The sequence below is a fragment of the Gadus chalcogrammus genome, chromosome 15 (assembly GCF_026213295.1).
Source record: "Gadus chalcogrammus isolate NIFS_2021 chromosome 15, NIFS_Gcha_1.0, whole genome shotgun sequence".
NCBI lineage: Eukaryota > Metazoa > Chordata > Actinopteri > Gadiformes > Gadidae > Gadus > Gadus chalcogrammus.
This window is the reverse complement of record NC_079426.1, coordinates 19,177,674-19,204,332: the sequence shown is the minus strand read 5'-3', so window position 1 is coordinate 19,204,332 and position 26,659 is coordinate 19,177,674. Positions and strand designations below refer to the sequence as shown.

General features: G+C 45.8%; 2 protein-coding genes across 4 annotated transcripts in view; both read left to right on the top strand.

Moving 5' to 3' along the window:
* The first annotated feature begins 756 nt into the window (after positions 1–756).
* On the top strand, positions 757–15,248 carry tnfaip3 (tumor necrosis factor, alpha-induced protein 3). Of its 2 annotated transcripts, XM_056609476.1 has the most exons (9): positions 757–1,045; positions 2,112–2,529; positions 7,341–7,531; positions 7,802–7,943; positions 8,284–8,454; positions 8,920–9,100; positions 10,534–11,537; positions 11,725–11,930; positions 12,057–15,248. In XM_056609476.1, the coding sequence occupies exons 2-9, from the start codon at positions 2,223–2,225 to the stop codon at positions 12,393–12,395; spliced, it is 2,541 nt and encodes an 846-aa protein (XP_056465451.1). In that variant the 5' UTR covers positions 757–1,045; positions 2,112–2,222; the 3' UTR covers positions 12,396–15,248. The 2 variants fall into 2 exon arrangements, with proteins under 2 accessions (XP_056465451.1, XP_056465450.1); XM_056609475.1 differs by having other exon boundaries at positions 757–2,529.
* Positions 15,249–18,067: 2,819 nt separating this feature from the next.
* Positions 18,068–26,659, top strand: part of sdccag8 (SHH signaling and ciliogenesis regulator sdccag8) — a 49,101-nt gene continuing 40,509 nt past the window's right edge. Inside the window, exons 1-13 of one of the 2 annotated variants that reach the window (XM_056609322.1) lie at positions 18,069–18,262; positions 18,573–18,746; positions 18,934–19,019; positions 19,195–19,308; positions 19,552–19,662; positions 19,835–19,930; positions 20,114–20,178; positions 20,769–20,963; positions 21,434–21,572; positions 21,989–22,141; positions 22,414–22,548; positions 23,175–23,291; positions 23,682–23,824. In XM_056609322.1, coding sequence (XP_056465297.1) covers positions 18,202–18,262; positions 18,573–18,746; positions 18,934–19,019; positions 19,195–19,308; positions 19,552–19,662; positions 19,835–19,930; positions 20,114–20,178; positions 20,769–20,963; positions 21,434–21,572; positions 21,989–22,141; positions 22,414–22,548; positions 23,175–23,291; positions 23,682–23,824 — 1,589 coding nt within the window. In that variant the 5' untranslated portion in view covers positions 18,069–18,201. Of the gene's footprint in view, positions 18,263–18,572; positions 18,747–18,933; positions 19,020–19,194; positions 19,309–19,551; positions 19,663–19,834; positions 19,931–20,113; positions 20,179–20,768; positions 20,964–21,433; positions 21,573–21,988; positions 22,142–22,413; positions 22,549–23,174; positions 23,292–23,681; positions 23,825–26,659 lie in introns of both variants that reach the window. The other variant, XM_056609324.1, reaches the window with a different exon arrangement.

Below are 26,659 nucleotides of genomic sequence, written 5' to 3'. Positions count from 1 at the left end.
TCTTATGCATTATTTTTATAACACTCTTTAACATATTAGGTAAACCCCTGCAGCCACATCTGTTGATTCTGGGTGTCTGACTAATCCAGACTGAGAGAAAACAGAGTAAACTGATTTAAGATGATAAAGCCACCAATCTACAACCCACCTGAGACCATGAATAGTTTAGCTTTCCAATTGCTGGTCATCGTCTCAATTCGCCCAGTCAATGGGCAATGCCCAACTCTGACGCCCAACGCTCATTTCCCTCCCAGTTGATTTGATTTATTCATATACTTTTAACATAGATCAAACATGAGGCACACTGTCTGTAGATCCCAGTGACACTCCTCCAAAAAAAAAGAAGAATATATAATAATAATACCTTCTTTTGTGTTTGTACTACTTTTGTGTTTATTTAGGTCACAGGTGACTTTCCTTGTGTTTCTCTTATGAATTGTATTTTTTTTTATATTATTGCATTGTTGAAGGGAGCCTGAGACTCAAACATTTCATTGCTGTTGCTTTAATTGTTGTGAATATGACAAATAAACGATCTTGAAAAATAGCCACATCCTTTGTTTAGAATTATGAATCTTAAAATGCAGGCATTAAAACTGACTACCAGTCCTCCAAAATGTTTTGATGAATATGGCGGTCCTTGGAACAAAAAAGGTTGGGAACCCCTGGTCTAGACTACTAGGAGGTGCTGCTCAGAATCCGACACATGACACCCCTCTAGTGGCGGGGAGCTTTACTGCCGCCCAGGTTGTATTACTAACAGAGGGAAATGGGTGGGTGGAAAGTCCCTCTGTGGAAATCCCCTTCCCTGTACCGGGCTTTTTTGTAACATTTGACGAGTTAAACGGACGCCCATGAATTATTCTTGACAGACTCAGCGGACTGCAAAGGCACCAGACGAGGTGGATAGTGAGGGGAAGAAGAAGAGACGGTTGAATGGCGCCGAGGAAGGACCGCTGCGGTGGGGCTGAGTGAAGTGGCTGAAGAAGGACCGGTAGCCTGAGCGTCCAGGAAGGCTTTGTTATTACCCGGACACGGTTCCCAGGTAAGACCCCGTCCCTGTCCATCTCCAACTGCTCTTTAGGGGCTGGCGTGTTTAGCACGAATGTCAGACTCGCTGGGATGCTCGGGTTTTTAGGCCTTTCCTAGTGAACGGTCGTACAGTGTGAATATGGGGACATGGTGGGAAAGCTGGAGGCTTGTGGCTCAAGACAGTGGCTGCTTTCTTTGACAGCCATTGTTTACAAAGACGTCAGCCAGAACGTTCAAACAGAATGAATGTCTCCTGGGCGCTTTCACACTGGGTCCGTGTCCGAGGCGGAGGAGACCTTTAAACGCTACGGTGTCTGGAGGGTAGTTGTCATAGGAATTACGTAAGCCCTCCAACGTCAGCAAAGTCTCCTGTTTATTGTGTTTCTGTGGAGCCAGTCGGGCTACACCGCAGCGTTCACCTTCCTGACACTTTGTCTGTCTTCGCCCAGGGGGTCAAAGCAGAAATAGCAGATTGTTGCTGTCTGTAATGTGGTGACTGACACACATTCCTGGGGCCAGTTAGATCCCTTTGCACCTGCTGCTCGCTGGAAAGCTGCAAGGCACAGACCATCAAAGGCTGACTACTACGTCTGCCTGTTGTCTCTAACTGTAGGCTGATGTTAAGTGGATATGGTGTTCTTTAAGTTAGACAGTCATGGTTTCCTACTGTACTTACTTTTTCGTATATGGACGTTGACTCTATTCTTGAATTCACACATGGTGATGATGTTTGGCCTGCAATTTAAGTGAGGTGTAGTGAGTGAGGCGTAGTAAGTGAGGTGTGGTGAGGTGATTTAAAGATGTTATTTTATTGCTGCCGTGGCCTGACTTTGGATGTTTAAGTCAGGATTGCAATAAAGTCCTTAACTTTAGCTTAACACATCAGTGTGGAATGGATTTATTTGCATAACATAAATATGACAGTAAAAATAAAGCACAATGGATATCAATGCAAAGAAAGCAAAACAACTGGAATAAGGATTCAAGTTATATTGACTCAATATACATTAATAATAATACTAATATGTTGTCATCAGTTGTTTATTACACAGTCCTTACTCCATCCCCTCCTCGTTCAGGTTCCCGACATTGTCTATAGGTTGGCGGTCTCTGGTGTTCCCAACTCCCATTCCCAACTCCCGTTCCCGTTCTACTTACGCTCCTCCCGTCCTCTCCTCCGCTTGCTCGCCATGTCGCAAGGCCAGAACTTCCTCCCAAAGTTCCTCTTCGTGTCCAACCTGCTGAAGGCGGTAAAGATCCGCCAGCGTGTCCCCAACGATGTGGTGAAGCCCGGTGCCAGCGGGGGTCTCATGCACCACCTGCGAGGCATGCACCGCTACACGCTGGAGATGATCGCCATGAACCACTTCCCACAGGCCTTCCGCGAGGTTGTGCAGGCCGCCATCCTGGACCGGGCCATGCAGGTGTCCCTGGAGCAGGAGAAGAAGCTCAACTGGTGCCGGGAGGTGAAGAAGATGGTGCCCCTCCGGACCAACGGTAAGAGGTTTGTGACATTAGGCAGTTCTGTTTGTGTAGAGATCCTACAATCCTTGACTTAACCTGCTGCCAGGTCTTTCCAAAACATCACTTATGCTGGTGCAAAGCAGATCATGAAAACACAAACGGTTTGTTTCAGAAATGTTCTCAGATGCAATGTCCTTTTTAAGCCTGTTATGTGGACTGATATCCATCCCTCACATTAGATAAAGGTGGATGTACTTTACTGTAAGTCTCACCATCTGTTGGACCGTGTATCACTTTGATTTCCAGGTCAATTCTCCTCCACTTGTTTAAGCGCAGAGTTGAACTCCTTCACCCAAAAAATATTGTTTGATACATGGCTAAGGGAACAACCCCTGAGGTTATGAGTGGAAGACACATCTGTCTGTAGTTTATTTTCTATATCGTTTTAGGTTTTCATTTTGAGAACGCTTTCTGTGCAATGTCGGGAACAGAGTTTAGAAGCTATGACTCAACACCCGCGTTACTTTAAATGTCAGAAGACCGTTAACTTTCATTCAACTATTAATGTCGTAACCCTGATGCCGGGCAGGCCCGGTTGCTAAATTCTCATTTTCGGTCATCTTTTTTTTTGAGGTGACTATGCTTTGACGATCAACAGCACTTCGGGTCTGTGGACTTCCGATCAGAGCTCAACCCTGGGAAACTCTGTGCTCGTCATCCTCCGTGGTGGTGTGGCTCTCTTGTTTACTTGTCACTTACTACAGATGTTTGTAGGCCTTTTCCACGGGGGTTCATTCACTGCCTTCATTACCTCATTGTGTTTCCCTGTGAGTTTCCACAGATGTGTCATATGTCTGCGCAGACAGCGCGAGGGTCGGGAATAGGAGTTGTTTGTTGTTTTTTACCGGAAGTGCTGGTTGGTGGAAATCGTCACATCCGATCTTTTGGTCTGTCTCGTATATCTTTAAATAGTTCATTCAGCTGTATAGCTTACATGGCCACTGCTGATCTAGCTTAAACTGCTTGGAAATAGTATTATTTCAGATTTCCTGAGGTATAGAAAGTGTTTTTTTATGATCTCTAGATGATTATGTTTTTTAATGATGCCTCTGACACGCATTTCAAGGTTGCCTCTGACACGTATTTCAATAGGATAGCGATGGAGACGATTCAACAGCTTAATGCTTACCCTCTTTTTTGCTGAATGAATTATTTTCTTTTTTTTATCATATAATTTAGTTAAATAAATTAATGGAGTTTAAGCTGTTATAGGTATTTGATGTATACTCTATAGTCATTAGCCTACAAGGTCTATATCAGGGTACAATATCCTTTTACGTTTTTGTATTGCTCCTATATTGCTCTTATATAAATATTGGAATTTAGTTTTGCATTCATCCATAGGAAAATGCTTTAGTTGATCTCCAGTTTAATGACCACTTTGTTTTAAATTGTTAGTACCCTGGAACAATTCAGGGGTATGCTGGGGGATTCTGTTTTGATTGTAAAACATTATGTGAAGGGGAATTCTGAAGTTATTAAGAAGCACAAGCACAAGCACACGCACACACACATATCAGACCTCTGTATGATAACTAACTCCTAGATTTACTGCAAGCGCCATTCCCGACGTAAATATGCGACAGGGTTTAAAGTACGAGTGTCTTAAAGTCTGAAAGGACCCAGTCATGACTTTGAATAGAGGACAGATGACACATGCACACACACACACACACACACACACACACACACACACACACACACACACACACAGTCCACCAATCGAGTCTCAGACCAAACATCGAGTCTCAGGATTTATTACTCAGATCAAATGTTTTGGTTTGGCTGTGTGATTTCTTAATTTTAAATGTGGCCAATATTATCAATATTATTTCACGATGTCCGAACCGATCCGCACGGAAGTAAACATGGAGGCCACTGAGGTCACAATTAATGGTTTTGTTTGAAAGTTGATGTAGTGGTGATGTAGTGGTGTTGTGACAGTGTCGACATTCTCACACAGATCTCTGTGAGAATCTGTTAGTTTGTTTACTGGTAACGCTGCAGTTACACTTTTAACAATTTATACAATTTTCCTTTTCATTTCTAAAGCGGTTACATTGAAAAACAATGCTTTTGTAGTTAGGCAAAAAGCAAAACGACTACGATTTCTGCGTGAACGTCAGTCGCTTTCCGATCCACTCATCGGCCAAGTCCCACTCTGCTCCGGCAGAGCTTCCAAAACGAGAGATATATCGAGATTCTAGAGTGACGTAAAAGTAGCATGATTTCCGAGGTCACACTGCAAAACATTTAGGACCACATTTGTAATCAGAATTGAAAAGATGAGATTCCATGGGATTTCTGCTGTTCACAATGTTATAAAACAATCGTAAATGAGTCACATATGATATCTTTGGGCCACTTTTGCAGTGTGTGAACGATCAACAGACCTAAGTGTTCCACTGCGGGTATTTCCCAGGCAGTGCATCATGTCTGTCATGACTGCTAGTTGGAACTGTGTATTATCTCAAACAGACTGATGTTAGACTAAAAGCATAGACAACACTGAATCACGCACGCACACACACGTACGCCTATGCTGGATCCCTGTAAGGACTGAAATAAGCATTTGAAGCTTTTCCAGGTTAAGCCCTCCCTTATGTTGGTTTTGTTTGTGTTGGGTAACACTGTGCATGAGAAACAACCTGCAATTTCAACATTCTCAAAGTCTTGAGAAAGACATTCAAAAGTTATGAAACACAAACATACTTGAATTTGTTATGTAAGACTTGTAATTCTTATGTTAAAACGTACTTGAATACAGATAATCAGATAATGCAGTGACTGCAGTGTCAACAGGATACTTTTAGAATCAGGCTTATATGTTTTCTGTTCGTGTGGATGTGCATTAGTCTTTTGGACGACTCAACACTGCAGTCAGCATATGTGACAACGACAGAGAGGTACCTCCCCCTAGAGCCAGAGGAATCTTTCTCCGGCTTCGTGTTGGAGTGTTGTTTTTAGACTCGGAGACCCCCTCCACAGACAAAGGGTCGGGTGTTCTTAAGACATGTGACACAGTTCCTGTTGGACAGCGCTCGGATACAATGGGGATCCTTTCTATTGCATACCGATATAACTCCTGCTGTTGATGACCCAAGCCTCCATTGTTGAAGCCTATATTTATATTGAGACGGCTTTGCCGAGGGCGGCAATTCATGCCTAGACGATAACTCTGAGATGACTTTTCAGGAAGCATGGAGGGTTTGGTCTGAACAACGTAAACCATAGGTTTTCGACGTTTTAAGAATATTTATATTTTATTCGTCAATTTATTATTCATGTAGTTATTTCATGGTCCGGATTATACGATAAACCTGCATACGAGATGTAGATATTGACATATAAACAGATGTTTCGTAACCATACCCTCCAAAAACAGTTCCATGGATGAAACTCTTAAGCCTATGTTTAAGTTGTCACTTAGCTGAAAGTCAAAAGGAAAAGTTTCTGTTGGACATATTCTTAATTTGTTTATAGTTTCAATTAATGTTTTTTCCTGCTAAAATGCTAAAATGTACTGTTTAATACGATGTGAAGTGTTGCATTTCTATTAATCATATAAGAGCACCAGCAGAATGAAAACTGGAAGCAACTCAAGCTGCAATAATGAAGGACCGGTGCACACTATGGTGTTTGTGTGTTTGTGTTTTCATTTTCACTTGTGTGGATGGTTGCTAAGTAATAGAGAACTTGATTTATCTGCTTGTGAAAATGCATGTTACGCAAGAAAGAAGTCAGAAGTCATTAATTAACTGTTCCAATCCGGTTCGCACGCAAAATACACCTCATTCCGCCTGGCCCAAACTCCGCCCCTGGGGAAAGTCCGGGCCAGTTGAGTGGCGTGGATGAGTCCTAACTTGGGATCGCAGAGGAGGCACATACACACACACACACCCACACCCACACACACGCACGCACGCACACACACACACACACGCGCGCGCACACACACACACACACACACACACACACACACACACACACACACACACACACACACACACACACACACACACACACACACACACACACACACACACACACACACACACACACACACACACACAAGGCAGTACTTGAGCCGGGAAATTCCTGTGTGTGCTTTGCAGCAGCGGGGTATTTCAGATCAACAAACACATACTTATTTATTCGGTTCTATTTGACAGTGATAACAACCCCGGACCGCAATAAAATTATTAATAAAATCCCCGGATTTTGTAAGTGATCTAATAGGTACTTGCTTATCTCCCTTTAATTCATCATGTTTCAAAACATCCGATACCCTCACTCACTATCATAAAGTGATAAAAACGTAACTAATAACTTGGTATTAGTTAATTATTCCTTGTTTGTTCACAAAATGGAGAAGTATTGAATGTCTTCCTGACAGATGTATTCTAGGTAGGGTTAAGGGGAAGTAGCGAGTCGTCTAACCACACGGTGTGTGTGTGTGTCGTGGCTGCGTGGGCCCCAGATGGGAGGATCGCAGACACCAGATAGTTTACCTGACAATCCCGCCGAATGGCCTGGAAATCCCCATGCTTTTGTTCCTCTCAAGTGTGCACGCACCCATTGTGTGTGTGTGTGTGCGTGCATGCTTTTTGGTGTAGAAGACGCGCACGCCGTTCACAGGGTTGTTCTGCACCTCCTGTTTGTTACGGTCTTGATCCATGAAAGAAATAACGCCTTTGGCTCCCTCGCACGCCAATAGTGAAAATGAAATGGCCTTCCAACTGTGGTTTGACAAGTGGTCTTTTCCCATGGCGTGTGTGTTTCAGGGGACGGGAACTGCCTCCTCCACGCTGCGTCTCAGTACATGCTGGGGGTCCAGGACACAGACCTGGTGCTGAGGAAGGCCCTCCACGGGGTCCTGAAGGACACGGACACGGGCAGCTTCAGGGCCCGCTTCCAGGCAGAGCTGCTGCACTCCCAGGAGTTCACGCAGACCGGCCTGCGCTACACCACCACGGTACGCAAGGGGGGAAGCCTCGCAGGGAACTGGGGATTCTCGCAACAGTAGAGAGCAGCAAGACCTTTTAGGTTTTTATTAAGAATTAGCTACTTAGATACTTACTTTTGCCTCTAGAGGTGGATTGTGCGTTTACTTTGTATTTATTGGTATATCATTTCAAATGATGTGTATTGACAAAATAAAACCTTGTAAAGTATAATGTATTCTAACTGTATGTGTTTGTATTTGTGTTTCTCTCTCTTTATGTATTACTGGACCATTTCCTAGAACTGGGAGGAGGAGTGGGAGAAAATAGTGAATATGGCGTCCCCAGTCTCCAGTAGCAACGGCCTCCAGTTTGATTCCCTTGAAGACATCCACATCTTCATCCTCTGCAACATCCTCCGCAGGCCCATCATCGTCATCGCAGGTACACCAGAAAATAAATGTCTGCATTGCTGGACTACCACTGTTATAGTCTTACAGATAATGGTATAAAGGACGGCAATGGCGGTACCCTCCATTTATCTCCACTTGTTCGCTTAATTATTGTATCAAATGACCCACCTGAAATGGAATTAATATTTGTTGACCTCCTCTTTGGATCCTCACTATTATAGTTACTGATAAAAAACACAATTAACATTATAAAGAACTATAAAAAATATTCTCTCCTATTGACATAAAGAAACAGATCAATGCGCTTACATCACACCTGTAAAGAGGATGGTGGGGCTGGCTCCCATTTTAACTCACCGCTCTGTGAACAGACCAGGTACTGAGGAGCATGAAGTCAGGCTCTTCCTTCTCTCCACTCAACGTGGGCGGAGTCTACCTTCCACTTCAATGGCAGCCCACAGACTGCTACAAGTACCCCATCGTCCTCGGCTATGACTCGCAGCACTTTGCACCCCTCATCATCATCAAAGACAGCGGGCCAGGTACGTGGGGTTCGCCAGGCAACGGCCCTCTAGCAGTGCTGCAAACAGGACATAACTCCCAGCCCGTTGAGTCCGTTCTATAAAGGTGCACAGTTATTATCTGCAAACTAATGGGCTGGTTTTGAAGCAGGGATGAACGTAACGGTCAATAATGGGATTGTCGATAATGTAAATGATTGTATGTAGGGGGAGACAGCATGCATGTTAATCTAAAGGACATGACGCACCTGGTTAGAGAACTATTAGGGATTGTGGAGAACTGCTTTGCAGCGGTGGATGGATGGCTGGTTGTGGCTTAAACCTGGACCCTGTCTTAGAAGGGATCCATATAATATACTGAAGATCAAGTGTGATCGTTTGAGTAACTATCTGAGAACATTGGACACGATGAGGCTCAGAGTCAGTCGCACAGTGTTCACCGTGTTCAAGCACGGGAATAACCTTTGTTGTAAATGTTCTACCCAGAGATTCGAGCGGTTCCCCTGATCAACCCGGGTCGGGTGGGCTTCGAGGAGCTGAAGGTCCACTTCCTGATGGAGAAGGACCAGCAGCAGAAGGAGCGGCTGCTGAAGGACTACCTGATGCTCATCGAGATCCCCGTCATCGGCCTGGGCAACGATGCAACGCGCATCATCAACGCTGCACGGTAAAACACCACCTGTCAATATGCAACAGTTTAATATACATGGGATATATGAGCTACATACGTGGGATATATAAGTGAAATAAGTGATATATGTGACCTATGTGTGATGTATTAGTGACCTAGGTGTGCTATATAAGTGATATTGTGGTGATATTTAGGTGACCTTGGGTGTCTTGAAAGGCGCCTCTAAATTAAATTTATTATTATTATTATTATTATATATTAGTGACCTAGGTGTGCTATATCAATGATATATTAGTGATCTAGGTGTGCTATATTAATGATATATTAGTGACCTAGGTGTGCTATATTAATGATGTATTAGTGACCTAGGTGTGCTATATAAGTGATGTATTAGTGACCTAGGTGTGCTATATAAGTGATGTATTAGTGACCTAGGTGTGCTATATTAATGATGTATTAGTGACCTTGGTGTGCAATATAAGTGATGTATTAGTGACCTAGGTGTGCTATATAAGTGATATATTAGTGACCTAGGTGTGCTATATTAGTGATATATTAGTGACCTAGGTGTGCTATATTAATGATATATTAGTGACCTAGGTGTGCTATATTAATGATATATTAGTGACCTAGGTGTGCTATATAAATGATATATTAGTGACCTAGGTGTGCTATATAAATGATATATTAGTGACCTAGGTGTGCTATATCAATGATATATTAGTGATCTAGGTGTGCTATATTAATGATATATTAGTGACCTAGGTGTGCTATATGAATGATGTATTAGTGACCTAGGTGTGCGATATAAGTGATGTATTAGTGACCTAGGTGTGCTATATTAGTGATATATTAGTGACCTAGGTGTGCTATATTAATGATATATTAGTGACCTAGGTGTGCTATATTAATGATATATTAGTGACCTAGGTGTGCTATATAAATGATATATTAGTGACCTAGGTGTGCTATATAAATGATATATTAGTGACCTAGGTGTGCTATATAAATGATATATTAGTGACCTAGGTGTGCTATATTAATGATATATTAGTGACCTAGGTGTGCTATATAAATGATATATTAGTGACCTAGGGCTGCTATATAAATGATATATTAGTGACCTAGGTGTGCTATATTAATGATATATTAGTGACCTAGGTGTGCTATATTAATGATATATTAGTGACCTAGGTGTGCTATAGTAATGATATATTAGTGACCTTGGTGTGCTATATAAGTGATATATTAGTGACCTAGGTGTGCTATATAAGTGATATATTAGTGACCTAGGTGTGCTATATAAATGATATATTAGTGACCTAGGTGTGCTATATACATGATATAGGAGTGACCTAGGTGTGCTATATTAATGATATATTAGTGACCTAGGTGTGCTATATACATGATATAGGAGTGACCTAGGTGTGCTATATAAGTGACCCCTGTGTGTGTATGTGCGGCTCCAGGCTGGACGAGGGCAACCTGCCGGAGGACATGAACCTGATGGAGGACTACCTGCAGCTGGTAAACCACGAGTACCAGCGCTGGCAGGAGGACAAGGAGCAGGCCTGGGCCGCGCAGCCCCAGCGCCCGCCGCCGTTCTCCGTGTCCCAGCTGTCGCTCATCGAGATCCGCTGCGCCACGCCGCGCTGCACCTTCTACGTCTCGGTGGACACGCAGCCCCACTGCCACGAGTGCTTCGAGAAGAGGCAGGGCGCGGACCCCCGGACCGAGGGCGGGGTGCTGCAGGTCAAAGGGGGCATGCAGACGGCCGTGGCCGTGCTGGGGGTCTCGGGCATGGCGGACGTGGTGAGCTGCCGGGGCACCCGCGGCGGCAGCCCGCCGCCGTCGTCCTCCGCCGCCGGGAGGGGGCCGGCGGTGACCAGCCCGCGCTCGGCGCCGCCCACCGCCCCAAGCCTCAGCCTCTACAGCGAGACGCACGCCATGAAGTGCAAGACCCCCGGCTGCCTCTTCACCCTCAGTGTGGAGCACGACGGCCTCTGCGAGCGCTGCTTCAATGCCAGGCAGGCCCCCGGGGGGCCCGCTGCCCCAGGGGGGGGCGCCACCATGGGGCCGCCTCCGCCCCCGGGCCAGTGGCCGGGACGGGAGGCGGAGACGGAGCGCTGCGGCATGTGCCGGCAGGAGGCCTTAAGGACATTCAACGGCCTGTGTCCGCCCTGCATGCAGAGGCAGCAGGCGCCGGAGAGGGGGGAGCCGGGCCAGCTCAGCGACCCGCGGACCACCGAGGCCTCCTCGTCGTCGGTGGCGGCGGCGGCGGCGGTGGCGGCGGCCTGGAGCCAGACCCGAGAGCCTGAGCGGGCGCCGTGCCACATGCTGACCCCCGGCCCCACGTCGGCCTGGCAGACTCCGCTGGCGCGGTCCTGCAAGAGACACGGCTGCCCGTTCTTTGGGACCCCGGAGAAGTTGGGATTCTGTACTATCTGCTATGTAGACTATCAGACCAACCACCGTAAGTCCTGCAGATGCACCATGTGCCTGATTGGTTTTGTAGCTCTGTGTGGTTCATGTGTGCAATGTGCATATACAACAGTTTTTGTTTTTTATATAGTTATTCAGCTAACTTCAGTATGCTCTGTAGGGAGAAAAATATTGGACGATTTGAGTTACCGTTTGTCTTTTCCCTCCTGTTCTTCCAGACATGACCCCTTCGGTGGCCCCGGCGCAGAACCGGCATGGCTCCGAGGCGGCCTTCCAGAACGCCTCGCGCTGCCTGGGCGCGTGCTGCGGCGCGGTGGGCAAGGCCATGCTGGAGGGATACTGCAATAATTGCTACGTCAAGGAGCAGAGCACGCGGCTCAACCAGGCGGCCAACCGCACGTCGCACTCCCCGCCCCCCGTCACGGTGGGTCTCGCTCTGCCGTCTCCATCGCTGGTGTCCGACCGCCCATGGGGGTCACACCCAGAGCAGCCAGTCCTCGGGCAGCCTGTAACGATGTGTCTCTCTCTCCGCTCCCCTTCTTTTTAACAGCGAGAGCGAGCGCCCAAGCCCAGATCCTCCCAGCAGTCCCAGCAGTCCCAGACCCAGTCCCAGACCCAGACCCAGACACAGACTCAAACCCAAACACAGACGCACGCCGGGACGCAGTGCAGGCGGAGCGGCTGCAGCAACGAGTCCCCGGGCTGCACGGACTTGTGCCCGGAGTGCCACACTCGAGGCCAGGGCAGGGAGGGGGGGCGGCGGGCGCAGGCGCCCAAGGAGAAGTCCAAGCAGCGGTGCCGGACACAGGGCTGCGACCACTACGCTAACGCAGAGAAACAGGGCTTCTGCAACGAGTGCGACCACTTCAAACAGGTCTACCGGCGCTGACCTTGCGTCGATGTGGTTAGGGGGCGCATCACAGCGCTCATGCAGCAACCCGACAGCCAACGCCCCCGCCAATAGACCCCGGGGGGCCCGCGATGGCCCCGGGTAGGACAACACATGCCAGTCAATGCACCTCTGATACTAACTAACTAGCTAGTCGCTAACTAGTAACCTAATGGCCTGAAATCAACCCCTTCATGTAGAATGTGGAGTGAGTGTGTGCTCAGTGGGGGGAGTGTGTGTATGTGTGTGTGTGAGTGTGTGCGTGTGTGCGTGAGTGTGCGTCCGTACGTGCGCAGTAGACATGGCCTCCAGAATACCTCTTTGTGCAATTATGAAGACTGACCGGCGCGTGCAGATCAATGTGGAGAGGTTCGGCTCCATGTTGGGAATAACTGGCTCAACTCATGTGTACAATATGTATTTAGATTGTACACAGTCAATCGTGCCGGACGAAAATGATTGTATGTTGACATTACAAAAAAGCACCTGACACTGCTTTCTATACCATAGCCAAGGATCTTGACCCTCTTTCTTTCTTTCTTTCTTTCTGTCCGTCCGTCAGTCGTTTTACCGGTGCCCTTGGTTGCTGTCCTGTCTTTCTCGCAATTGTTCTGCTGCAACCAGAAATGCGACAACTCTGGCCTGGGTAGAAAAGGTATAAGGATTGCAGTTTAAAGAAGAAAAAAAGCTACTATGAATTAAGCCAAAGAGTGCAAACTCAAATCCAACACGTTTTAAAGCAAGCTGCGTCAGACCTACGAGTGGGTTGTGTGTAACGGGTTGGTGGCGAGGATGAGTCACTCGTCCTTACTTACACCCATTTGATTTCATAGTGTCACAGCTCAAAGTAAGTTAACCCCAAATATTATTTTTTAATGGATCACAGTGTCATGAGTCATCTGCATTTAAATCAGACTTTGGCTTTGGTAATTCAGTAGAGATTCTTTTTACTACTTTTGTCACTGCAATGTGGGCCTGTTAATCCTTTAAAGGGTCACAATTAATAAGCCATTTCACTCGTTTGGTTGTGTGAGTGAAGATCAAGGATCCCCCAAACAGAGCTGATGTCACTCACGGTAACGATAAGGTCGCTGAGAGATAACCCTTTGACTCAGAACAATGCAAGATGGACAGAGCAAACCCAACCTAGCTTCTGGTGCTACATGTACAGAAACAAGTGCGTCTTTATAGAAGCCCGCCTCGGCAGAAAGGACGCCATCGTAGTTCACAATAGAACATAGGATTAAAGTGTCACACTTTCTATTCCTCTTCCCCTCCTCTTCCTTCCTTCTTTCTCTTCCTTTTTTTTCCTCCCACTCTCAGTATAACATATGTTGCCTTGGTAGTTGTTATTATGTTTGATGACGCCGCACTTAGATACAGGATCATATACGTTACACAAACACATACAGACAGACAGACATGGGAGACATAACGACATACATGCAAAATCGTGTAGCTCCTGCCCCATTAGACACGGACATCCCTTAAACGCACTCAAGCATCAACACTCACACTGACATGCACACATGCATACATTCGCACATGTTTCTGTAAGATTGCAAAAGTCTCCCACCCTAGCCTGAGGCGATGTGAAGGCAGACAGACCGGTGTAGGATCACACCCTTCCTTCTGCTACAACGCTCTCCATATGTGCCAAGGAGATCACATTTTGCAAATGTTCAGACAGAAATCCCAATTGCCTGCACTGGCCAACCAGTGGATCTGAATGTGTTTGAGAGCTCCAGCGGCCTATAGTCCCGGCACCGGGGCTGATTCTCGATCAGCTTTGCCTTTAAATAGTTCATGAGAATTTTTTCTACACTATGGGTGATTGTGGATCAGGGCACCTTGTTGTGAGTAGGGATCTGGGGGTCCGCCCCAGAGTGAGACCTCCCCAACTGATGCCTCGTGTCAAGACTCATGCCAACACACACACACACGCGGCCCAGATGCGCAAATCAAACATTCCTGTTTTGGTTTCTTTTAGTTTTTCTTCAGATTTAATATATTTGAATATATATTTTGTTTTTATTTTCGCCAAATAATACATGTGCCAACATATACTATTCAACAAACAGTCGTCGTTACCTCCTTAACAACACGACCAGCTTGGATCCCTTCTAATATGCCATAGATCGATATCTAGCTGTCTAGAGCTGGTTGGAGTAGAGATCAGGGGTTCACTTTTCTATCATCACTACTTAGTCATCTCTTTTAGTGATTAATACTTTAATCAAAAATAAACTCCCAATTCTTCAAATGGAAAACAACTAGAAAACAACCACCTTCACGTGTTTCTCTCTCAATTGGCCTCGTCCCCTTTTGAGAGCCGCTGGACGGCAGATGTCCATCTATGGCTATGGTTAGGAATGTATAGAAAACACAGGGCCTCGACCTGCCTTCTTGTAACACCTGTATGTAGAGCTGCCCCCACCCCGCACCAAGCACTTGTCAAGCCTAAACGTAGATGTGCGCTTTAATCACCTCTAGACGGACCTTAAATCAATGAGACGCGCTGACGGGAGAGGCGTGCACGGGGCCGGGCTCGGGCGGGACTCGGGGATGGGTGACAGGGTAGCACACGACGAGGCTGCCGTGAGATTATTGGTCGGAGCTCCGTCCCGCCGGGGGACATTCCAGGCCCGGGGAATGCATGTCCTCGTACGAGCCGAAGGTGTGACTAAAACATGCAAACATTACTCTGTGACCTTTTGACAATAGGGTATTGTATGAAAAAGCCTTCTTTAATTTGTTAAGTATTTATTCATATCAAGATATTATCTGTATTGTGTGATTCAATAATTATTTATATGTTGTCCTGAAATGAATTATTTTTAATAAGAAATCTGATGTTGGTCCAGTGTGGTTCTTTGTGTGTGTGTGTGTGTGTGTGCGTGTGTGTGCTTATGTGTGCGTGTGTGTGTGTGTGTGTGTGTGTGTGTGTGTGTGTGTGTGTGTGTGTGTGTGTGTGTGTGTGTGTGTGTGTGTGTGTGTGTGTGTTTGTGATGAAGTGTGCTTGTACAACAGGCATTTCTAAACTGGGAGTCAGAGCAGCGATAGCTAGGATGTGACGGGGTGATAATGTCTCTGGGGAGCTTCTATCATTGCACTCCAATAACATCTTTACTCTAATAAGTAGTGTTGCCAACTACCAGCCCAGTGCAAATCTACAACCGGCCACTGCAAGGAAATACATCCTTAGTGTACGAAGCACAAAGCTTGCATCTGTGTGCAAGTAGTTCAGATAACATAACAAAAGCTCAGTGTGAATGTTGAGGTGTCTTAGTTAATTTGCCCCTCCATTTTGGGTTATAAGGGTCTAATATATGTCAATATAAATTATTTGTAACCAAATGATCAATAAAATATGAGATGCATCTCTGTTTTTTGATGCTTCCTAAACGGAGGTGTGCAATCATGTGCACTCGGTTAAAAAAAAGACCACATTATGCCTAGTGCATGGAGGCAAACTCACTCAGGCTCTCACGAACATGCACACACACACACACACACACACAAACAGATTGGAGCGAGGAAGTGTTGGATGATGCGGTGGGAGGGGGAGTTCGGAGAGAGATGGGGCTTCAGACCGTTATGTATAGTAAAGGCAGAGGTGTGTGTGGGTGCACAGGCTGCAGCTTAAACCACAGTCACATTGATAGGTTATTCAGTGGTTTCCTGGAAATACCCCAGCCTTCAAATACTCCCTTTTAGGTCACAGGGGAGGGGAGGGGGGGGCATTACCATGTGATTATATTACGAATCTGGTATAAGGAGGCATTGTTATCTGGTCTTAATGGGAATTTTTTATTTCAGCAAGCATGACTTATAGCAGGGCCAGCACCATAAAGGTACAATTAAAGTGCTGGTTATTTTAGAAATCAAGCCTAGTCTGATGTGTGTCAGAATAAAGTGCTATCGGTTTGTGTGTGGCCTACATACAGTAGTCAAAAGTAACGAGTTAAGAGGTGTAACCATTCCATTTTCAGATAGATTAATATCTGTTTTTTATTCACTCTACACATGTCAGAACGAAACCGAATCAAGAGGACACAATGTTCAAATGTATGACTCAATAAATGTTTTATAATTTCCTTGGCCCCCTCAGAAACATAATGATTCATCTCAAGGCGTTATCCTTCCAAACTGGAACCATTTATGAATTACCCCTTCAACACCAGTATTGCTTTAGCCTGGTCCTACATGTCCACCTTGCCTGCCCCTTTCTCAAGACTCTTGCCTTTATTTTGCTGTAAGCAGTTGATTTAGAGCCCTGCCTTGACAGAAAACGTTTTCGGCCAATCAGATAAAGTTACCGCCGCAAACGCAGCAGTACCTCGGCTAGCTTGGTGTTGTGGGTGGGAAATATTTTAGGAACGGCGAAGCTGATATTATTGTAGGCCTACGCAAAGAGAGAGGTCTGGAATGGCCAGCATTTTATATTAGCATCATGTAGGATATCGATCAGCATTGGCTATATATATATGTCTTTAAACTACGAGCTAATTTATTTCAGATTGTGAATTCAACTATTTTAGATAAAAAATATGCATGAGAAAAAAACATCTATGTTATGTATACGTTATATACTTGTCTGTAATTATTTTTATAAAAACAAAGCACACTAAAAAGATGTGAATTCAATAGACAGAAATATGACAGTTGATTTGGTATCTTCTGCATAGAATACATTTACATGTTCAACTAAGATGTTGCAAAACTGCAAAAGCTCTCATGTGAGTGCAGCTTAGTTAGCATGGGCCATGGCCCTAACCACGATGGTGTCAGTGGTGCACGACAATAAAAAAACTGGCAGCTTTGGAAAAAAACAAGATTGTGCAATTTGTTGATGCTGTAGGTAAATTGTAGAGAATTGTGATTATGACAGGGGACCGTCTAAATACAAATAAACCCTGTCCACCCTGTCCACCCTGTCAAATGATCACTAGGTAATTTAAAGAACAGCACTCAAGTCCCATTCTGACACAATGGGACTTGTCCCTGCTCTACGATTTTGCACAAAAAAAGCCAAATCATTGTTTACTGAGATGTGCCTTTGCCTATAACAGTCACACAGATACCCCACGCCCCCACCCCCCCCACACACACAGCGCAATTGCACGCATGCTTCCAGTATGCTCACATGCAGAATCTCATAATGTCACTTTAATCATTTGTTGCTACATACTTCACACATTCAAACAACTTATTTATCAGTACACACACGCACGCACGCACGCACGCACACACACACACACACACACACACACACACACACACACACGCACACGCACACACACACACACACACACACACACACACACACACACACACACACAAACACACACACACATTATGTATTATTATTATGTTTTATAAGCCTATATCATGAGACATACACCTTAATGAAATGTGTATGACTAATTTAAAATGCTATTAACAAGCTGGATGCATGCTGTAAACAATATTGACCACACTGTGGCAGAAGAAACGCAGCTCTTTTAAACATAGAACTACAAGACGAATACAAAGAACTACAATTCCAGTGTTCGCTGAGCAGCCTTGTGTTTACGGAAGTAAAGATGGTGACTCAGAGGAGCGCTTGGTCTGTCTACAAGTTTCGGCTCGGCAGTTCGGTGCAGTTATAAGACAAGTCCTCCAGCGATGGCAAGCACCGCCTTCAGCCAACAATGTTTAAGAATCGAGGATATTATCCTTGAACCGTTGACAATATTGGCTCTTCAAAAGTTGTTGATGGAAACGACACCGTTGACTTTATATTGCATATCTGTTAAATCAAACAATGAAACCATTGGGTTCTGATGAGGAAGACGAGCTTTCCGATTACCAGAAAAAGCTTAGAGGTACAATGTAGCCAACTAAATTCAGGAACAACGTCTGGGGATAAAGCTCATATCGCACTGTTCATATCTATTCTCATATCTTCTCATTGCAATAACTGATCATTTAACGGAACCCCATACCAGGTGACAATGTCTGGAAAAAGAAAAAAATGCATGGGAACGAATCCACAAAGCGCTTTCCGCCATACATCCAGTAACTCAAACCACCTGTTGTTGGCTTTCTGATCTGCTGGCCGATGCATCAGAGCATGTGAATACGAAAACAGATGCCCTCAACATGCATGATAATGATTTCTTGGTGTTTTTTCAGAACGGGCTAATCGCAGTATCCAGCAGTTGAGCAGTACTCTGTCGCAGCAAAAGCACGGGGAGGAGGAATCGGAAGTGGTGGACGCAAGCACCGCAGGGTCAAGCAGTGGACCCCGCAGTGCATCGGGGGGAAAGGAGGATGCTTCGTGGAGCAAAAGATTCCAGAGCGAAGCAGGTGAATGGTGACTTCTGGTTATAGCCTTTCATCCATCCATGAGCTGATCGTGGTACAATCACTGCCAAGATGTACTGGGTATATCACGGCACATAATTTTCTAGTACTAATAGTTCACCTATTGACACACTTTTTGGTGTATTGGTTCAAAATAGGAATTTTGTGTGTGTGGTTGTGTGTCCCCTAGTCAACCAGTTGAGGACCTTCCTAATGAAGCAGCAAAAGGAAACATCTCCTCCTCTTTCTACATCACAGAGATACTCTCCCTCCAAGGTAAATATCGTTCCCATACCCAGCTTAAAGTAAAGCATCTTCCTGCCTCTACTCAAAGACATGCTTTCCTCAAAGGTCTTTGTCAAATATGATTTCCCATAAGTCCCCATTCTCCCCATGTCTACCACCTGTATATCAGCTTGTTTTGTGTCCTCCATATGTGTCCTGACGACAGCTCCCACAGGGGGAGGGTGGCTCAGGAATGACTGCCATTCAGGATTTAGTCCCAATCATTTACAACCAATCAGAGTACATCCAGCATCTGGAGGCCGAGGTCAAATTCTGCAAGGTGGGTTTTGGGAACTGTATGTATTGATCAGGAAGGTTTGTCTTTATGTGTGTGTCAATGGTCGGTACTCAGTGATGCACCCTGTTCCTTGGTGGCCTGGGGATCTAATGTGTGTGTGTGGTTGTGTGTGTGTGTGTGTGTGTGTGTGTGTGTGTGTGTGTGTGTGTGTGTGTGTGTGTGTGTGTGTGTGTGTGTGTGTGTGTGTGTGTGTGTGTGTGTGTGTGTGTGTGTGTTTGTGTTCAGGAGGAGGTCCAGGGGGTTAAGCAGAGGGTGCGGGTGGTTGTGGTGGAGAATGAGAAGCTGCAATCCAGCCTGAATAAAACACTGATGGACAAGACAGTGCTAGAGTCAAAGGTACTGTGTGTGTGTGTGTGTGTGTTTGAGAGAGGCTGAAAACTGACAGCGCCGGTGGTGCCTCTGGTCTTCCAGTGATTATCATGATGGAGTGATCTACCGAATAATGTACATTTATGCACCTTTGGTGACAGCATCATCACCCTGCTTTGATTGCTTCCTTGTTTTTCAGTGCAATGAATCTCCAGGGATCAGAGGTCATACAGGATCAACCCCAGGCAACAGGTCGTCTCAGGGAATTGATGACCAAACATGGAAGGAGGAACTGGTGAGGTGACATAAAGATTCCTCTGTTAGTCATCTCGAAACTCCTATCAGTACCCAGGTCTTCACAAACCATAGTAGGTTTCAATGTCTCAGAGTAAATGTGTGTGTGTGTGTGTGTTTGCGTGTATGTGCGTGAGTGCGTGTGTGCGTGTGTCTGTGTGTTTGTTACATACTGATGGTTTAGGAGCAGCTGAAGGCACTGCACCAGGCCCAGACTGAAACATTGGAGGATCAGGTCACCTCTCTAAGGTCAGTAAATCATTGCCCCAAAGCTACATTTTACTAGCCCCAAAGTAGGGTCGCTTTGTGCATTGCATCATACATTTGATTAAACGTTATCTTATTCAAGATACTCCTTGAGAAAAACCTTGTGTATAGCTGGTAATGTATTTGTATCTAAACATATTAATCATGTACATTAGCATATACAATATTAAGGCAATCATCAGTAATTGAACACATGCTTGGTACAGTGGGAGTATTTTGAGCCTCCATTTAACTGCCATTATTATTCATAGTTGGAATGTCATGCCTGCCCACTCAGACTTGGTGATACAATCAAAAAGAGTCATTTAGCTTCAAACTTGGTGCCATCAGTCTATCTGTAGGCATCTTAACCCTTACCCGCTGCTAACTGACCCCTCTCTGAATGCACTGTACGCCGCTTTGGATAAAAGAATCCGCGAAACGTCGTAATCACATTAAATCAAGACACAATGTACTTTATTAATCCATGTAGGAATAAGCGAAGTCAATAAAGTAAATCCGCCATCAGTCCGTCTCCCACTGTTACCTCATTTCTCCTCTCATCCCGTCCCTCTTGTTCCCGGGGGGACTAGGAGAGAGCTGGTGGGGTGTCAGAGGGGGTGTGAGGAGGCGGCCAGCCGCCTTCGACAGCGGGAGGCACAGGCCGCCAAGCTGAGCGCCGGGGCCCCTCGCGTCGGGGGCCTGTGTCTCAAGTGTGCCCAACACAAGGCCGTCATGGCGGAGACCCACAGCAACGTGCACGTGCAGGCCATCGAAAGGCTCACCAAGTCAGTCAGAGGGGAACCCGCCCCTACACACACACACATGCAATGTGATCACATATTTAAACGTGGATAGTTTGAAACGCGCACTATTGCCAACGTCAGCGTTTGCGATGCATTTTCATATCTTCAGTTTTATCAAATTCTTTATTAAGACGTTTCATATGCTATATTCATGAGTAATAACGGAAAAGTGAGTCTGTAGGCCATCATTAGCACAAACATTTTTATTGATTTGATTTGAATTAATATTAATTTGTTTGAATTTGATCCATAATGCTTAAAAAGTAATGTGGTTAGCCCTCTTTAGTGAGGGCTTTAGTGAGTGCCATGTAGAACGTTACATGGTAAAACACTTAACCAAAGGCAGGAGTTACACATTTAGAAAGTAATAGAGAGTAATATATGGAACACAATGCATTGTTCCCAGTCCGCCTGGTTAAAAACACAACCTGATTCTGAGTGTGTGTCTTAAGGGAGCGTGACGAGGTGCTGGTGGCGCTGCGGGCCGTGCGGGCCAGTCAGGAAGAGGCCCAGCAGAGGGAGTGGTCCGCCTGTCTGCAGGTCAAACAGGCCGTGGAGGTGGCAGAGGAGGCCAACCTGCATAAGGCCCAGGTAAGGGCACACACACACACACACACACACACACACACACACACACACACACACACACACACACACACACACACACACACACACACACACACACACACACACACACACACACACACAGAGACGCACACACACAGAGACGCACACACACACACGCAGAAAATAATGTTTCACAGTCACTAAAAGGTCCTTGTCCTCATATCTTTCTATACACATGTGTCCCCAGGTCCTCCGGTAGCCTGAACACAAACATCACACCTAATGAGAACTGAGGTCATATGCTGCCACCTAGTGATCTCTGGTGTGTGTGTGTGTGTGTGTGTGTGTGTGTGTGTGTGTGTGTGTGTGTGTGTGTGTGTGTGTGTGTGTGTGTGTGTGTGTGTGTGTGTGTGTGTGTGTGTGTGTGTGTGTGTGTGCAGGTGGAGCTGCAGTGTGAGCAGCTGTCCAGGGAGCTGGGTCGGCAGAGGGAGCGGCTGGAGAGGGAGGCGCAGGGCCTGCAGGAGAGGCTGGCGGAGGCCAGGGAGGAGGCCCGCGGAGAGGCCCGCAGGGAGAGGGAGGAGCTGGGGCAAACGGTAAGGTCCACCTCCTCCTCCTTCGTAACGAGTGGGCACATCACTCAGGCCGATACCGCAGAAACACCCATTGCCAGTTTTGTTTGGCTTTGATGAGTCCTGGATGATGTCATCGGCAGTAATAGTCGAGTAATCCTTAAAAACAGGTGTGTTGGCAGACCTGTGTTTGTTTTAGTGAGGTTGTTTGTTAATTGAGGGAGTGAGTCATGAGGTGTGTGTGTGTATGTGTCTGTGTGTGTGTGCGTGTGTCTGTGTGTTTGCGTGTGTGTCAGGTGTCAAATCTTTCCCAGCAAGTTGCTGAACTGGAGGGACAACTTGATCGAGCAAACAGAGAGAGAACTTCACTGACCAATCAGCTTGAAGACACCCTCCGAAAACTGACAAATCAGGAACAAGAGAGCACCACGGTACTCAATGGTTTTTTGAAAGAAGAAATTACAATATTAAATTATGTTTGGTTTGAATAGAAATTCAATAATGTGAATACCTTTGTATAATTCTACATACTTCACTGAGTTGAGGTAGCGATCACAGTGTTTTATTTAGGTTTTGTAAGATGATATGCTTTAATGTGTCTTCATGTGCGGCTTCCTCAATTAATCATTTAGAAAAATAATAACAATTTCCTTTCATTGTAGACTAATATTGTAGGGAAAAGGTAAAATCTTCGATTTAAGGACAAGATCAGGATCGTACCACTGCTCATTGTGTTCACCACTAGGTGGCATCAAAAGCCTGCCTAAATTCAAGTCCGATTTTCTACTTTTAGAGTAGACCAAAATAACCAGTGATAGGCTTATATTGGTGTTTCAACATTATGAACATAAATATACTTTTTAATCATTCAATTATTTGTTTTTTAAGGATTGTTTTCCAGGTTTAATAACTAAGGAGATAATCTGAATCAAAGCATCAACCATGTGCAGCTTTTCTTGATAGCTGACATTGCAACCAACCTGTTATGTTGTGAAGTACACATTGGTCAGTGTCTGAATGGGTCCATCTAAACCAGGCCCCTATGACTCCCTCTCAGATGTGTGTGGACCTGCGGTACCAGCTGAGCCAGGCCGTGATGAAGAGAAAGGAGACGGAGAGCGAGCTGAGAGAGCTGGCCACCAAGACGTCCAGACAGACGGAGCACTCCTCGCAGGTGGCTCAGCGATGTCTGGCAGTGTCAAAACTCTCGACATTTCTACTTCGGACAATCAGAACTTGAGAGGCGGATGCGTTATTTATTATAAAATATTTTTTTGGGATTTAACCACTTGAGTGTTTGAACCTAAAGTTTTAATTTGCTAAAGTATTGTGTATAACATGCAGCTTATGAACAAATAATGAAAGTAAAGGCACTGCTGAATGGATATGTTATGTCATCTACGTTGCTGTGGGATCGATTTACATTAATTTCCAGTGACCTGGTCATGGTTTTAGTGGCTGAAGCCGTTTTAGGGTGTGTGTTTGTTTAAAAGGGCATACGGGGCCTTGTTGTGTAAGGCTTTCTCACCTCGCCTCCCCCCCCTGCTCTCTCTCTGTGGGACAGGAAGTGGAGAAGCTGAGCTCTGTGCTGGTTGGCTGTCAACATCGCTTGGAGGCGGTCCAAAAGGACGGGAGCCAATGGCAGACCGAAGCCTTGAGCCTGGCAGAACAGCTGGCAAATGCCCAGCGCCAACTGCACCTCACCAGGTAGTACCTAATCCTATTATACGTGCCACCACACACACACACACACACACACACACACACACACACACACACACACACACACACACACACACACACACACACACACACACACACACACACACACACACACACACACACACGTTTCCCCTCTGTCCACCCCCAGCATAGCCCATTCCAGCCCAGTTCAGACCAGCATACCAACTGTACCGCTCCAGGTAATGGCTAATCCTATTATAATAGCCACACACGTGCACACTCGCACTAACAAACGCTGTTGGGCCATGGTCGTGGTACCGACTGGACCTCACCAGGTCACCTCTAATCCTGTTAGCAACGGCACGACATTATTCAGAACACACACACACACAAACAGACATATTCAGAACACACACACACACACACACACACACACACACACACACACACACACACACACACACACACACACACAAATGCGCCGTGCTCTGTGTACCATCAGGACAGTACCCAGTCCAGCAACAGCTCCAGCAGAGCCAAAATGGCGGCAGGTTTCCATCTTCTGTCCTTGGCGAGAGCACACCAAATCACACACACACACACACACACACACACACTCACACACTTTGCCGAACACACACACTGTGACGGTGCAGGCCGGCGTTCGCTGGACAGCCTGGCCTGGAGGCCACCTGCCTGTGCCCTGTACCCGCCGTCGCCGCGGGAACTACCGGCCTCTCTCCTCCTTCCACTCATCCCTCGCTCTCCCTCTGTCTTCTGATTCACCCGCTCACGCTAACCTGCAGTCTGTCATCCATGGCTCTCTGGTCCTCTCCATTGACCTCTGCCCATCTTTGTTCTCTCAGGCCTCTTTCCTCTTTCCTCTTATGCCCGTTTTGTCAACTGTCCTTTATTCCTCTCTGGCTGCCCCCCCCTCCTCTTTTATTCCTCCCATCTTTCTTCACACCCGCCCCTCCCTCCCTCCCTCCCTCCCTCCGCTGGCTGATGTTCCCTCGCTGGCTGCCAGTGCCGGGGCGGCGTGGCCCCTGCCAGACGCCCAGGGCCCTCTCTCACCCCCGCAGCCCTCTGCCGAGGTGTCTGAGATGGGCACAGATGTGGTGGTGGAGCCCCGCCGTGCCCGAGGCGGCGGGAGAGAAGTGTGCGGTGGTGTCTGCCCGGATGTGTGCGTGTGTTGTGCACACTTTGTGTTTTTGTGTGTGTGTGTGTGTGTGTGTGTGTGTGTCCACTGGTGCTCCCGGCTCTGATCTGTGTTTAAGTGCGTTTGTCTGTCAGCCGGCCAGCTATAACACATCAGTGGCATGGCGCACTGCCGTGTGTGTGTGTGTGTGTGTGTGTGTGTGTGTGTGTGTGTGTGTGTGTGTGTGTGTGTGTGTGTGTGTGTGTGTGTGTGTGTGTGTGTGTGTGTGTGTGTGTGTGTGTGTGTGTTCAAACCAGCTGTGGAGTGACATGCTTATTGATGAGCCAACATGATGACTTTGACCTGTTGTAGTGATGTAAACCATTTTTTCCACTATGAAGGAGTTTGTGTGTGTGTGTGTGTGTGGGTGTGTGCATTTGTGTGTGTGTGTGTTTGATCAGAGAGTTCATAGTATAATCTGCCTTCATGTTCATCGATGTTTGACAGCTGTCGACTTGGCTTAGCGTACAGGCAATCAAATTCAATTTGGTCCATTACCACTGAACAGCAGAGCTTTCAATGGCTACACATAGATATATCTCTATTCTGAGTTAATATGGTCAGCATCTCCAGCTGAGTCAAACAGCTGGAAATGCTGGTTTCAATTTTGAGAAACAAAATTCAAACATCACAGAATAAAATCGATATTTTCTGATTCTACAAGTTTAAAACGCAATAAAGAAGCACAGAAGAATCACCTTTCGTCACATATCCTCCGTACGCTACCATTGACCTGCTGCTGAAGTGACTGGATGGGAAGGCAGCACTTGGCGACAGAGTAACTTGTGGGAAATGTAAATAGAACCAGTGTGGGAAAGCCAGCATCAAATACAGTGATAAACTATGCAAACTTGCACCCACATACACACTACAATCCGATTGGCCTGTCTACTTCGCATTGTGTCTGGCTCGTTGGTTTCTGCCTTTAATACCCCTATACCCCTGGCAGTGTTAATGTGGCAGTGTTAATATACGTAAGATGCTGCTTATGTGTCACATAGTCAGGGCTGCAAAATTCATACAATATTAAATCAATTGGTTTGTTATTTGTATGAGCTGTATTTGCCTTAAAACGTACGTAGTTTCATTATACTTTCACAAAATGTGTTGACTTGAAATGTTGGATACGTACAACTAAAAGGTGAACGGTAAATACACCCCAAATCCCGAAAGCCCCATCTATAGGGTTCAACTACCCCTCCATCCACACAAAACCGCACTTTATTCTACCTACTAATAAGTCCCTATTATCATTTGCATCATTATTCGTTTTTTTTGTGGACTAGATGTTTAAAATGGAAGAAGGTGTACTTCTATTTCTGTAAGTTTTGATCGATTTATGAGCTCATTATCTTTTGCATCAACTCTTTTTTGCATGAACAGGATCCAAATGATTAGAAAATTATTTAAATTGAAAGTTATTTTAGGTTGAGTTGAACCAAATCCTTATTACAAGCTGCCCTTACAAAGTCTTCATTTTAAATGGCACAGTAAGGTATTAATATGCTCTAATTTATTTAGAATTGTAGTCTCCTCTAGTCTAGCTGGTCTCTGGCCTCTGATCAGTACGTTCTGTGTGTGGGCTCCTCTAGTCTAGCTGATCTCTGGTCAGTACGTTCTGTGTGAAGGCTTCTGTAATCTAGCTGATCTCTGGTCAGTAC

Coding starts and splice junctions, on each gene's coding strand:
- tnfaip3 (XM_056609475.1), top strand. CDS start 1,950: ATGACAGTAAAAATAAAGCACAATGGATATCAATGCAAAGAAAGCAAA. Junction 7,944..8,283: donor GCCCATCATCGTCATCGCAG/GTACACCAGAAA, acceptor CTCTGTGAACAG/ACCAGGTACTGAGGAGCATG. Junction 11,931..12,056: donor ACTCCCCGCCCCCCGTCACG/GTGGGTCTCGCT, acceptor TCTTTTTAACAG/CGAGAGCGAGCGCCCAAGCC.